This window comes from Mustela putorius, unplaced genomic scaffold (genome assembly GCF_011764305.1).
Source record: "Mustela putorius furo isolate JIRA1106 unplaced genomic scaffold, ASM1176430v1.1 tig00000281_pilon_pilon_pilon, whole genome shotgun sequence".
NCBI classification, from domain to species: domain Eukaryota; kingdom Metazoa; phylum Chordata; class Mammalia; order Carnivora; family Mustelidae; genus Mustela; species Mustela putorius.
In genome coordinates, this window is record NW_025421343.1 from 13,831,303 (window position 1) to 13,845,384 (window position 14,082).

Consider the following 14,082-nt stretch of genomic DNA (forward strand, 5'->3'; position numbering starts at 1 on the left):
GGCGCTATGCTCTGCACACTTCTCATTTCATAGATGAGCAAATCCGGGCTTAGCAGGTGGCCTGGGGTGAGGTGCCTTCAGAATCTCACGGATGCCAGGTCTACCTGAATCCAAAGTGTCTATCCTCCCCAGCCTCTCTGACTCGCAGTGTGAGTGGGGAAACACATGCCTTTTCTGAGCCTCAGTTTCCCTAGAGCCTAGGCCTTCTGCTTCCGGCCTCCCTGCTCCAGCAAGTGACCAGTGGGTGGGGTTGTGGAGCTGTGGCAGTGAGGGTCAGGGCAACTCAGGGCCTTTCCCTTCCCCCAGCAGGCCCCCTCATCTTCCCCCTCGCAGAAGTCCCTGATCCATTTTTTGTTTTTGTTTTTTCTCAGTTGGTCATTTGGGACGGGGAGGTGCTGGGTGCAGAAGGTTCCTCAGAGGTCAGCTAGGCTGGGTAGAGAAGGCCCAGCTCGGATCAGGGGAAGGGCCGAAGGGCCCAGAAAGCCACGTGCTCGGGGTAGTTCTGCGGGGGAGCGGACGGTCCTCTGGGGAAAAGAGAAGCGCCCCGGACTTGAGGAGGGGCGGGGAGGGAGAGTCAGAGGAGGCAGGTTCTGGACAGAAGGGATGGGGGTGGGGGGAGGTAGAGAGGACGCGGACAAAGGAGGCGGCCGGCAGCCCAGCTGTTTTGAAAAATGCTTCCTGTTTCTTTAAAGGCGCTCGCGGCTCGGGCGGCCGGGGCTGGGGAGGCGGCGGCGGCGGGAGCTGCCTCCTCTCCGGGCGGCGGCGCTGACTGATCTCGCGAACTGGGCTTCTGTGTAAACTGAGGCTAAACAAACACAGATGGAGCGCAGCGGGCGTTCTCCAGAAATGCTGGCAAGGCGGCAGCGACTTCAGATGACACTCTGAGCGCTCCGGGAACGGACAGCCCGGCGGCTTCGCGGAGCCGGCGGCGCAGCTGCCCCGGGCGAGGGGGAGAAAGGGAGGGAGGAGGGCGGCGCGAGCAGGGGGGAGAGCCCGAGACTCCCAGGCGCTGAGCGCGGCGGCCGCCCGGGCAGAGCCGGCGCGCAGCGTGCAGAGCGAGCGCGGCGGGCGCGCGGCCCGGGCAGCCCCACGCCCCTGCCTCGCGCGCTGCCCGCGCCATGAAGCACATCCCGGTTCTCGAGGACGGGCCGTGGAAGACCGTGTGCGTGAAGGAACTGAACGGCCTCAAGAAGCTCAAGCGGAAAGGCAAGGAGCCGGCGAGGCGCGCGAACGGCTATAAAACTTTCCGATTGGACTTGGAAGCGCCGGAGCACGGCGCCACCGCCACCAACGGGCTGCGCGACAGGACCCAGAGGCTGCAGCCGGTCGCGGCCCCGGTGCCAGCCCAGCTGGCGCCGGCTGTTCCCTCAGGTGGGGGAGCGGACCCGGCTGGGGAGCGCCGGGGCGCTCGGGCGCCGGAGGTCTCCGACGCGCGGAAGCGCGGCTTCGCCCTGGGCGCAGTGGGGCCGGGACTCCCCACGCCGCCGCCGCCACCACCCCCACCGCCGCCGCCGCCGCCTCCGGCACCCCAGGGCCAAGTACCCGGGGGTCCCGAGGCGCAACCTTTCCGGGAGCCCGGCCTTCGTCCCCGTATCTTGTTGTGCGCACCGCCTGCACGCCCCACGCCATCAGCGCCCCCTGCGCCCCCGGAGTCTTCCGTGCGCCCCGCGCCCCCCCACGCGCCCGGGGAAAGTTCTTACTCGTCAATTTCACAAGTAATTTACAATAACCACCCGGATTCCTCCGCGTCGCCTAGGAAACGGCCGGGCGAAGCGACCACCGCTGCCTCGGAGATCAAAGCCCTGCAGCAGACCCGGAGGCTCCTAGCGAACGCCAGGGAGCGGACGCGGGTGCACACGATCAGTGCAGCCTTCGAGGCGCTCAGGAAGCAGGTACCGGCTCCCAGCCGCACACCCTCACTGAGCCGGGGCACGGTTGCTGGAGTGGGTGGGTGAGTGGTGGGGAGATTTTAGGGAGGATGAGGGTGTGTGCGAAGAGCAAGTTATTCCCGCCCGGTCGGCCCAAGAGTCCAGACGGGTTTGAGCCCTCCTAGGGCAGTAACCTTCGCCACAGCTTTAGTACCGATCTTAGGGTGCAAAGTAGGGGCAAAGGGTTGAGATCTCTGGCCCAGGCACGACCAAGTTCTCCCGCCAACCCCCGGCGCGACCCTTCTGCGCGTCTGACTTTAGCCCTCATAGTTCACTTTTATGGCAACAAGTATTTGTCTTCCTGAGTCCCTTGGGTTCGGTGAGGAGTGGCGAGAGGGAAATGTGGGAATCTTGTCTTCAGCGAGGAAGCGGTGGGCCGGGGAGTACACTTCGTCTTCAGGCATTTAGCGTGGTCTGGGTTTGGGGAGGCCTAAGATGCTGCAGATGGGTGGCCCTGGTTTTGCCAGCCCCCCTTCAGCCTCTACCTCCCAGAAGGATGCCCCTACACCCAGGCTGCTTTGGGGGATCTGCAGCCCATCCCCTGGTATCCTTAAGGATCTGGGTTACAAGCCTACATCCCCTCCCCAGGGTCAGCCTCAGGAGCTGGCTGGTGAGAGCCTTCCCAGGGGATTCTCCCCTGAAGCACCAGGGTCTACTGACAAGACCGGTGGATTGGGGGACCTTCAGAGACTAGTTCGGTGGTGGGTCAGGGCTTCTCAGTTCGGGGCTGGTGGGTGCTGCCCTCACCAGACAGCGTCCTCTAGGGGGTTGGAGAAGAACATTTATCTGAGAATTACCCGCAATGGGGAGGGGCAGGTTTTGCAATCACATTTTAAACAAGGCTGGGACTGCCCTGGGGTTCTAGACTTCTCATTTTCTTAGAAGGGAAATCTAAGAAGAAGGTAGTACGTGCCCACTGCCTCCACCCCCCAAAGGGAATGGGGAAGGATTGGTGTGGATGTGACAGGTTTGGATGGTCAGGTTTTTGCTTACTCTACAGCTGACTTCCTGTGTGACTCCAGAAAAGTTACTCAACCTCTCTGGCTTTAGCCAACAACAAAGCGTTTTAGAAAACTGGATCTTCTTTCTGGATCCCACTTTCTTCTTCCTTCAGTGGGCAGAATGGACAGGTGCATGTGTCCATCCATGGGAAGAGAGTTGAGCTCCTGGGAGGAAAGAGACTCTATGACTTGGGCCAAAGTGTCTTGCTTGGGTTTGGGTAAGATGCTTGGTCAGGGAGGTGGCTAGCCATACCGGTTGGGACCCTGGGCAGTGGGCCAAGTGGAACATTCAGGCTTACTCTTGGGCAACAGCTCTGTGTCTGAATGCTTGGGGAGGGCAGCCTATAGAGCATCAGGCCACCCACGCCCAGGATGGAAGGCTGACAGCCTAGGCAGAAAGATGCCTTTCCACTAGCTTACCTTGCAACTAGGGAAGGTTGGGGAGGCCACAAGCCAACAGCATCACAGCTGGTGGGTAGCCAGGTAAGGCTGACACCTAGGTCCTCTGACTGCCAGTTCAGGGCCCCTTTTGTCCCTCTGGCTGCCTCTTTCATTTCCGAGAAAGTGTCCTGGTCTCTGTGTAGTCAGCTCCACTAAACATCTCATTTACCCAGTGGTTTCTGCTTCTTTCAGTCATATTCTACCTTGCTTGATCTTAACATCCCATCAGGTTGAATCACCCCAGTTAATGGAATGGAAAACTGAGGCCCACAGAAAGAAGAAAGAAGACTTGTCCAAGATCACCTAGTGGGTTAGGGAAGATGACAGCAGTTTCTGGAATGCCTGTCTGGCCAAAGGTGTCCCACAGTGCCCTCTGTATCTGTCATGTTTATTAACAATCAGAAGCTGGTTTACCCATGACTGGATCCGAGAGGAAATTATTTAAATCCTGGTCTCCTTTCACTTCTCCCCTTTCTGTGGGGCAGTTCGACATAAAAAGGACAGATTCGGGGACGTACCTATGCCTGTACACGTGGTCATTACCCATGCCCAAGAGCACACACAGCACATGGCCACAGAGGGGCCTGCCCCTGTTTCTTTCCTCCTTGCTCATTCTGTTCCTTCCCTGGAAAGCTGCTGGGTCAGAGTGGGCATCTGCCTGCTGTCTGCCATGGAAGGAAATGTAGGTAGGGCACTGGTGATCTCCAAGCTGGGGGCTGAGGCCACACCAACCACAGCTCGCATCCATGGAGAAAATCCTCTGTCCTGAAGGAGCTCCTTCCTCCTCTGCCCCTCTGTTTCCCGCACGTTTAAGAGGCACTTGCGAATACACGTGTGTGTGCACACATACACGCTCACGCACCCCAATCCAGACAACGTGGAGCCCTGGATCTAGATTCAAGTTTGACTGTTTGAAATGGGCCCTTAGCAGAGAATGGAAAAGCAGAAGGACGATTCTGAAATGAAGGCTTGACCATCATGGCACCAAGATCAGTTCTGGGATTGAAACTCTGGTCCAGGGTTTTGTTTCCCTGAGCAGCTTCCTGATGGGGTTAAAAGAGCACTGGGCAAGGAGTCCAGAGGGCAGGGTTTGAGTCATGGCTCTGTTGCCTCCTTTCTGCCTAACCAGGAAAAGTCACTTTCCCTCTCTGGGGCTTCAGTTGCTAAAGCTGGAAAATCACCGTAAGTCTTACCCCCACCCCCCGCAATAGCTTCTTTGCAAAGAGCAAAGGAAGAATGGAATTGGGGCTGTAGGAGGAATGAATATTCCTTGAGCATTCGTAGTGTCCACAGTGCCAGGCAAGGCCTTGAGCGATGTGGAAATAAACATTCTGTAATCATTTTAATAACAATCATAGAAATTACCGTTTATCAGATACTTGTTTTGTGGCGAGCACCGTGTTGGGTGTGTTATGTGTGTTAGTTCATTTAATGCAATGGGTGTAATTATTATCCTCTCCCCATTTCACAGATAGTGAAACTAAGGTTCAGAAAGCTTACCTAAATTCGTCAAGGTCTCGCAGCCTTCGGCTAGTGCACGGGGCCTTGTGGGTTCTGTACTGCCTGGCTCCTCATCCCGTCATTTGCTGAATGTGGGTGTGCTGTGCCTCCTGGGCCTGGAGCCGTCAGGGCCCGCATAGCTGTGTGTCACTGTCACTGTCGAGCCTGGATTCAAATCAGAGTCAGTGAGTCACTCCAAAGCCCAGGCTTTCCAGAGCTCTGCTTCTCAGCCTCTTGAATGCCCCGCAGCTGTCCACCCTCAGCACCCACCCACCAGGAAGCCTTCTGTTTGGTCCAACCCACTGTGCTCCTAACTGGGAAGGGAAGAGAGGGAGCTGCTTGGCCACGGAAGTGCAGGTGGGGGAGAGGCCCTCTGGTCTGGTGGAGAGGGGGAATGTGTGGGGCAGATGGTCAGGCCACAGCACATGCCACCAGCCCAGCTGCGCTGGGCCCTCCCTGCCGCCTCATGTGAAGGCCATGTGTGCACAGCTGGGCCTGGCCCTTGTGCGGGGCTGCTCCAGGGCCAGGTGGGAGGGGGTCGAAAGGAAAGTCTGGCCTTGCTGGGGGGGACGGCGGGGGGTAGGGGAGAGGCCAGCATCCTGGCTTTGGCCTCCGGACGGCACATTGGGACATCTGGTGTGTGTGCAGCTTTCCTCCTTCCCCTCAAAACTTGAAGCCCCTCAGCTTTGAAGGAGGAATGGCAGCCTTGTAAGGCCGAGGCCGGAGGAGGCTGTGAGGAGCCCTCAGGACCTGCTGAGGTGACTCTTTAGGAAGGGGGTGCCAAGCAAGCTGGGCCTGGGCCTCCTTCTCTGCTGCCCTTGGAGTCTCTCGGGGGATCCTCACAGAGGGAACTCACAATGGACTATGAGGGGGGGATGGGGTGGTGCCCACCAACCCTGCCCTTCCCTCAGTCACAGACCTCACAGCCTGCCAGGAGCCCACGACACCACAGCAGCCAGTGTGTGCCTCCCCAGGGAATGGGGACAGACCTGCTTTGGGGACTCCATCCACATGGTTGAGGGGTGAAAGAGGTGTCCACTCTGCCCCCTCAGGACCACTCACCACAGTGGCTGGTTACTGAGCCTCATTGCACTGGGGGAAGTGCCCTACCTGAGCCTGTTGTTACGTGTCTTTATGGTCTCCTTTCCAGGCCTGTGTGGCCCTGGGGCCGTGGCTCGCAAATACCAAGACCCAGGTTCTCGGGTTCCAGCCTCATGGCTGTGTGGAAAAGGGATTTTAGAGAACCTATTTCGGTAGAACTTGACAAGGACCTTGAACAGCTCTGCACCAAGGGGTTTCACCCCAGGAAGCCAGCCCTCACGCCGACACGAGAGGTTAGAGAAGACGTTCCAGTAGAATCAGGCGCTCAGCAGTGGGTCGTGCCCACAGTGCTGTGGGAGCTCTGCAGACCCAGGAGTCCCGACGGGCTTCCAGGAGGGCATCCTGGGCAGGATCTGAAGCAGGGGATGGCTTTGAGCACTTTGCTGCATGGGCTGGTAGCTTCTCGGCGTTGTTTCTCTGTAGCAACTGCCCGGGTTTGCTTCCCCACATCCCTTTCTCAGGTCGTGGGGACTTTGGTCATTTTGTTGGTAAGGAAGCTGAGATCCTTTAAGGTCACGAGACTCTCTGAGGTTACAGTGGACGGCCAGTGGTAGAGCCGGGTCCTTGAGCTCCCAGGACGGTGCCCTTCCTACATTTTGCTGTTTCCTGGAGCTAGGAGAGAGTCTGGCTTGCATGGGTGGGATGAATGTCTGGGGGTAATAGGGGACCTTGTGACAATCCCTACACCTTGTCCTCTGAAGCTTAAAAATCCTTACGGTACGGGGTGAGCACAAGGCAAGTCTTTACTTTCCTAGAAGTTGGGCAGTGTTAGGAATTGAAGACGCATGACCGTGCTGCCTCCTTTGCTCTATGTCATTTGACTAGTGGAGCAGACGGCTGCTGAGGGGGTCCTCTGCAGGTGGTGGGGTGGCTGGTCATGCCCAAAGGCTAAAGGCCCATGGGATCATCAGTCCAGAACTCTCCAACTCCAGGTCAGAAAGGTGGGCTGCCTATCCCCCAAGGGCTATAAAGACTGATCCAAATCCACAAGCTGTTGCTTCCAACTAATAGGAAAGAGCCCAGCTAAGGCATCAGATGCTTCTCTGCAGAGTGGAAAAGATCATTTCTACCTCCCTGGGCCGTTTAAAGATAAATGTAGGCATTGTATTAAAAATACCCTTAGTAGGTCACATAAGCAGCCAGGGGTGGCCTGGGTACCCAGACATTGCTGCTCCCACTCTGCAGATGAGGAAACAAAGGCCCAGAGAACCGAAGGCACCTCCCGAAGTCGCTGGAAGTGCCTGCGGTTCAGACTAGCTCCTTCCACCCTTCTCCACCTCCCAGAACTAGGACCTGTTGCCAGACTCTCACTTTGTGGGGGCTGGGCCAGGCCAGGGTGCTTCCAAACTGAGCTTCTGGGGGCACAGGACTGCATCCTAGGGAATGAGTGCCAGGAGGGTCTGGAATTAACCGGGTGAGCGGAAGAGTACCTCCCACCCAGGGCAGGAGGATGAGGAGGAGGGTGGAGCCACCCAAAAGTTGCCCTTGGCATCCTACATGTGGCCACGTATGCTGGAGGGAGTCTAGGGAGATCAGTGGCCATGAACCTTCCTTGACCACTAGACAGACAAGCGCCTGGCATAGCTTCAGGTCTCAGTTCAATGAACTGGGGCCCAGGATGTCCACCTCTCTTTATCTTCACGTGCAGACGGGATAACCGTCTTTATTTGGGGGAAGGTTTTAAATGGGACAGACTACCTGTAAATAGCTATTATGATGCCATATATACCACCAGAGCCCGATAGATGGTTTCCTTGTCAGACCTGGATTTTGATAGAAGCAATGAGGCAGAGTGACAAAACTCGGCCCAGACCTTGGACTGGAGCCCCTAGGTTGGCCTTGGCCACTTCTGTTGCTCTGTAATCCTGCAATGACCCTGGATTCTCATGCTCAGATCCTTCCCAAGATCCCTGGTGCCCACTGGCAGGAAAGCCCATCTGTTCAGGGGCCAAGGGCTCAATGAGCCAGGTAACTCCCAGTGTGGGCCCTGGGTGAAAACACCAGGAGGGACCTGTGTCACAGAGCTATGCCCAGTCCCCAAGGGCCTCTGGCAGGTAGGCATTCCCTCCTGGGTGCTGGGTTGGCTCTTGAGACACCCCCTTTCCCCTGTGCCAGGACTCCAGGGAACCTTTCTGTCCCACTGACCTTGTTTATTTGTTCAGGCTGATAAAGCAGGATTCTCTGGACTCTGGTTGGGAACAGGCAAAGTGCATTGTTCTGCCAGCTTTTCTTGGATGGGTTTTGAGCCACAGCCAGGACTGGGGGGTGGGCACTGCACAGGAGGCGGCATGCTCTCCGTCACCAGCCTGCCCCTCCTTCGGTTTCCTAGTCCAGTGAGTGGCGACTCTGTGGCTGCTGGAAGATTTTAAAAGGGGACAGCAAACCTTGCCTCTGGTGTGGGGGCCATTTCAGGAGCCCAGCTGGTGGGGAGGGGGCGGTGATAAGCAGGTATCTTGTCGTGCTTCTCACCTGCTCCAGAACCCTGCCTCGGGGACCTTATGCAGCCCCACTCTTAAGGACTCGCTGACTTATCTCAGGCCTCACTCTCTGCGGTGTGCCTTGTGGTGGTGGGTGCGGTCCTGTGAGTAGATGGAGAGGAAGCCAGCCCATGGAAAGACGAGCTCAGTGGCCTGGGGTCTGCTAGCCCTGGACAGCTAGAGTCGGGAGTTGAGCCCAGATGGCCACAAGGTATGTGGGTTTCCGCTCTACACCGAAAAGCTGAATCTCCATCCTCTGGGAGAAGAAAGGGTTTTGAACACCTTTCCCAACATTCCGCAGCCCCCTGGTGAATGTGAAGGTAGGCCGGCCATTTGTTCATTCGTTCTCTCATTCAACAAACCCTTTGGAGGGTCTGTTAGGGGCGAGATCTGTGCCTGGCCCTGCAGACATGGGCCTCTGCCCCTCAGCTCTCTGGGAGACTGCCTGTTAAAGGAGTCACAGTAATCAGAAGTTGAGGATGGTCGGGGGACTATTAGTGCACTCTTTTTTTTTTTTTTTTAAGATTTTATTTATTTATTTGACAGAGAGAGATCACAAGTAGGCAGAGAGGCAGGCAGAGAGAGAGAGGAGGAAGCAGACTCCCCGCTGAGCAGAGAGCCCAATGCAGGACTCGATCCCAGGACCCTGAGACCATGACCTGAGCTGAAGGCAGCGGCTTAATCCACTGAGCCACCCAGGTGCCCTATTAGTACACTCTTAAGGGCAGGGCCTGCTCTGGCTCTCCTCCCCACACCCCCTAGTTCAGGATTGGGAAGTGAAGGTCCGAGAGAGCTTCAGGACAACGTGAGAACAAAGTGGACCATGCATTTTGGGTCCCCATCTGAGGGGACTCTCTTAGCTACGCTTTCTCCATCTCTGCATCAGTGACCATTCAGGCTGGTCAGTTCTTGGTGGCGGGGAACTTACAGGACCCTGTGCACTGTAGGGGCCAGTACCACCTTCCCTCCACCACTCCCCAGTACAGACAATTAAGAATGTCTGCAGATATCGCCTACAGTCCCCGAAGGATAGAATCATCCCTGGTTGAGAAACATTGGCCCAGAAGACGGGCTGATATATGGGGGATACTCACCAAATACTTGTTGAGTGTTCGTGCTGGGGCAGCCCACTCTGCGGGATGGGGGTTAATGGGTCCCAGAGTTGATGGTAGGGGTGGGTGCTGTGTCTTCATCTGGATGCCAGAGAGAGGAGGAAACCGGAGCCCTGGGGGCTGGGTAGGCACGGCCCAGCCATTTGGGTGAGCTGTACATCAGAGAGGGGGTAGGCTGTGTCGGAGAGCACCCATCAGATGGACGGTGTGGGGGCATTTCCGCGTCTCAGCACAGTCTTCGTTGCTTTTTGCTTGTGCGGTTCCAGCACTGGCGGACAGTGTTAGAAAGTTAGATGCTTTGTCTCTTCACCCCGTACAAACTCCTGTGCAAATTAGTGAGCGTCTGCTTGGCGATGAGTCACTGACAAGCATGTCAAGTCTGGTTGTGACTGTAAATATTTATTATGCACCTGTTGCCTGCCCAGCAGCACCTGCAAGTCCAGAGGGCAAAAAAAGAGAAAAGAAAAAGGAAGGCCCTCCTGGCTAAGCACGGGTACTTTCTTTCCTGTACGTCCCCCAGAGTCCTGGGTCCCTAACTCTGTTATGACTCTAACATCTCTCTCAAGTGTGAGTTCTCTGAAGTCAGGAAGCAAGTTATTATTCAGAGTGGGACCCGCGAGTGTCTAACAAAACAAGGTCCGCTGACTGAGCGAGGGGGTGGATGGAGTATCAGAGCCAAGAAAGAGGAAGCGCGTCAATTCTGTCAGAGAGACTCCCTCTTAGGGACTGTGGGGGACAGAGCTCTGTCAGCGTGGGACCTCACATGCTTCATTCCTGTTGCCCCGTGGGTGTGAGATGAGCCTCTGTTTCTTCCACTGCAACTGTGGGAACGTGGATGCCTCCTGGAGATTGTGAGTGGACGAGTTGAGATGCGTGCAGGCACACAGTGGGTGCTGAGAACAGAAAATAAAAGCCGGGTCGAGGGAGTCGACAGGCCACCTTCGCTGCCCAGGGGGTCTCCTCTAGGGCAGTGGGACATCATTGTGAGTGGCCCTGTCTGCCTGGCCAGGGCCCAGAGCCCCACCACCCCCCCCACCCCCCTGCCAGCAGCCCCTCCTGACGCCTTCTCAACCCCCAGGTGCCGTGTTACTCCTACGGGCAGAAGCTGTCCAAACTGGCCATCCTGAGGATCGCCTGTAACTACATCTTGTCCCTGGCACGGCTGGCGGACCTCGACTACAGCGCCGACCACAGCAACCTCAGCTTCTCCGAGTGCGTGCAGCGCTGCACCCGCACCCTGCAAGCCGAGGGGCGCGCCAAGAAGCGCAAGGTACGTGCCAGCAGCCACTCGGCAGCCTCCGGAGTGGGGTGGGAGAGGTGGTAGCAGAAGTTGGGCATCCTGCTCTCACCCAGGCTTCTGATGGGGCCAGCAAGGTCAGCTTCCTGGAGGTTTGCTGGGGGTCGCTCCCTGGGATTACAGGGGTGACCCTACTCCTGGTCATGGGGCTGTCGGGTACCTTGCACAGTCACCCCGGGCCTCCAGGTCTGGGTGTGCTCCCTTCATGGGGAAGGTGGTAGGTCTGGTGCTCTTTTCTGGTTTTCCGTGCTCTGGCGCCGCTGTGCCCAGGTGGCCCCTGATAGATGTTGTATCAGAATGAGCCAGACTGAGCTCCCCTGAGCCGGGTGACAGGACCGGAGAGCTCTTCGGCACGTTTGGGAGTATGACTTGGCCTGGGGATTGCTTGTGGCCGTGCATTAAGGCGAGTGACATTTGTAATTCATTCTTTCATTCTGGAGAGATTTGCTGATCCCCAGCCCTGTACCAAGCCTGCCAGACAGGACTATAAGGGTGACAAATGTGGTCCCAGTGCCCATGAAGCTCACAGGATGGTCAGAGTCATTCTTCTGCCAGAGGATATGGGTGGCAGAGTATGACAGGGTGGTCGCGGGGGTCTGGGCTAGGGGCGATGGGAGGCCAGGTGAAGGAGGGAGAGCTTACTTCTGCTGCCCAAGGGAGTTTGAAAGTGCGTCTTAGGGTAAGAGGTATTTGATCTGGTCCCAGAAGGACAGCCAGGAGGTCACTGGGAAGATGAAGCAGGGCCTAGCGTCCGAGACAGAGGAACCAGCCTGCACGAAGCTTGATGTGTTTGGAGAAGGATGTGCGGGAGGAAGGGTGGTGGGCCCAGCTAAGGCCCCTGAATGGCCTGTGCTCCCCTGCCTTTCCATTTGCGGGTCCGTGCCAGGCAGTACTGAGCAAGGCTTACGGCAACCCTCTGGATCTCTGTTCCTGCAGGGCCAGGGGAAGAGACACAGAGTGTGGGACCCCGTCTGTGTCCACGAGGTGGATGGAGGCTGGGGGAGACGCCTGCCCCCCTGGCCATCCAGGGCTGGAGAGGGTGGGGGATGCCGGTGACTGACATTCCCCGCCTAGCCACCCCCCTCCTTGCCAACAGGCTGTCTCTGGGTTCCCCAGGTTTCCCAGAGACCTCTGGGCCCAGAGCCAGGGAGGCCTCCCCATGGACGGTCCTGCCTCCGCCAGGGAGGGCCCCACTCTGTCCCCCCTGCCAGCCAGCCACTGCCGTTGCTGCGGTAATTGTACGTTGCATTCCTGGGAGTGATTTAATGTGGACCAATTAGATGAAATCCTCATCAAGTGGGTGAGAGAGGAAGCGCCACTGGCTGCTGGCAGGACCGCTTTCCTCTGGAAAGTGACACGGGTAAATTAAGGGCGTGATTGATGGCTCCATGCAGGGCTCTGTGACAAAGAAGGTTTGTAAACTCTGGGTGAACTTCCCGTGGCATTGGGGCAGCCCGGAGGTGTGGATGGGCAGGGTGGGCAGGCGCCCATTTGCTCCAAATCCACCTCTCATCCCCTCCCCCCCCCCGCCCCGCGTGTCCCCCACTCACTCCCTCCCCTGTTCCTTGATTGGAGCCAATTGGAGTCCTGGGCTGCGGAGGAGGGGAGGGGAGTGGGGTGAAGATGCCAAAGGGAGATGAGCTCATGGCTTCCCCTCAAATCCCCTCAGATCTGAGACACGTTAGAGACCATCGTGTCCAACCCCCCATCGCCCTGATTGGGAGAGTGAGGTGGCAGGTTGTGGTTTGTTGCTGATAAGTAGTCACCGTGGGAACCTCATCAGTGATTTCTCAGGCCCTTTCCAGCCTCCGTGTCCAAGTGGCGGTTTTGCCTCACCTCAGAAGAGCAGGGGACCGCTGGTACCCTGCGTCCCCTCCTGCTGTGTGGTAGGCCCGGGGCTGCTGTCCCCCAGCAGCTGTGTCTGCAGTCAGCACTGCCAGGAGGACGTAGATGGCCAGGGTCCTGGAGGTGCCAGGACATCCAAGGACCTGTCCCGCCCCGGCGTTCTGCCCTGGCTGGGGGGTGGGTGGGTTACAAGGCCACCCCTGTTTCTGTGGCTTGTGTTTTCCTGCATGTCTGTCGCCATGTGGGTAGGTGAGTCCTGAGGTGTCCTCGGAGAGGGTCTCCAGTGACCTACCCAGTGGCCCTGAGTGGCTGGGGCAGGCCCCTGTTTCGTTCATTGGAATCAGGGGAGCTGGTGCCCCTGGAGATCCCCTGATGATTCGTTCATTCAGTGTTTATTGAGCATGTGGAGTGAGCTCCGAACGGGGGCTTCACCCTCTGCAGTCCTTGTAGAGGAATGGTTTAGGGGTTGAGATCAAGTCTCTGTCCCCCTCCCCCTTGGCCACTGCGGGTGTGGGGATGGGAGTGAGCCAGGCTTGCATCCTAAAGAGAGAGAGACAGAGAAGGCAAAGAAGGGAAGAAACTGGAGAACGCATGCCAGGGTAAGTGAGTGGCTCAGGGGAGGTCCTCTGTAAACGGCAGCTGTGATGGCGGTGACCCTCACCAGCGTGACCAATAGCAATTTCAGCCATTCCCCTCAATGGCGCCCTCACAGTGAATGTGAACCCAAGAGGCCGGGCGACCCTTTCTTGCGACACCTCCATGAGAGACAGCGCAGAGTGTCCTCTAAGATCTCTTGTATCTCTAATGAGCTGCCTTGATGCCCCCCACCCCCCCAAAACCTGTGTTAGGAATGGGACATAAAGTGAAATCCCCCTGCCCCCGTCAGGCCCCAGGTGCCTCCTTGTGCCCATCTCAGCCCTTCCCTGGCAGGGCTGGAGACCTGCATCCCTTGACCAGTAGGTCCTCTGTCTCTGGGTCTCCCAGGACACAACTTTGAGGGCTCAGAGCCTTGTTAGGGAGCCAGGTCGTGCAGGGAGGCCCATGTCAGAGACCGCCCAGCCCAGGGATGAGGGCAGGGGCAGAGGCGGGGGGTTGTGGGGGGAGTGGATGGGCCCTGGAGAGCTCAGTTCTGACTCTGCTGTAGCTGAGATAATGCACGCTAAGCACCTGGCTCCGGGCCATGTTTCTGCAGCTCCTGTTTTTTAAAGCAGCAACTCCCGGGAGTCGGAGGAGGAGGAGGAGGAGGAGGAGGAGAAAGAGGAAGAACAGCAGGACTGTTTCACACCTGGGCTGGGGGGGGGGGGTGCTTGCCAGATCTGCAGAATAGCAAGGGACCAGTCTCCTACAATCCGGGGTGCTCCTTTCCAGCCACTTTAACCC

General features: G+C 57.6%; 1 protein-coding gene across 2 annotated transcripts in view; it reads left to right on the plus strand.

The window, feature by feature from the left end:
• The first annotated feature begins 417 nt into the window (after positions 1-417).
• The window catches only part of ATOH8 (atonal bHLH transcription factor 8), a 34,923-nt gene continuing 21,258 nt past the window's right edge, over positions 418-14,082 (plus strand). Inside the window, exons 1-2 of one of the 2 annotated variants that reach the window (XM_045079098.1) lie at positions 418-1,892; positions 10,639-10,830. In XM_045079098.1, coding sequence (XP_044935033.1) covers positions 1,119-1,892; positions 10,639-10,830 — 966 coding nt within the window. In that variant the 5' untranslated portion in view covers positions 418-1,118. The remainder of the gene's footprint in view (positions 1,893-10,638; positions 10,831-14,082) is intronic. The other variant, XM_004742342.3, reaches the window with a different exon arrangement.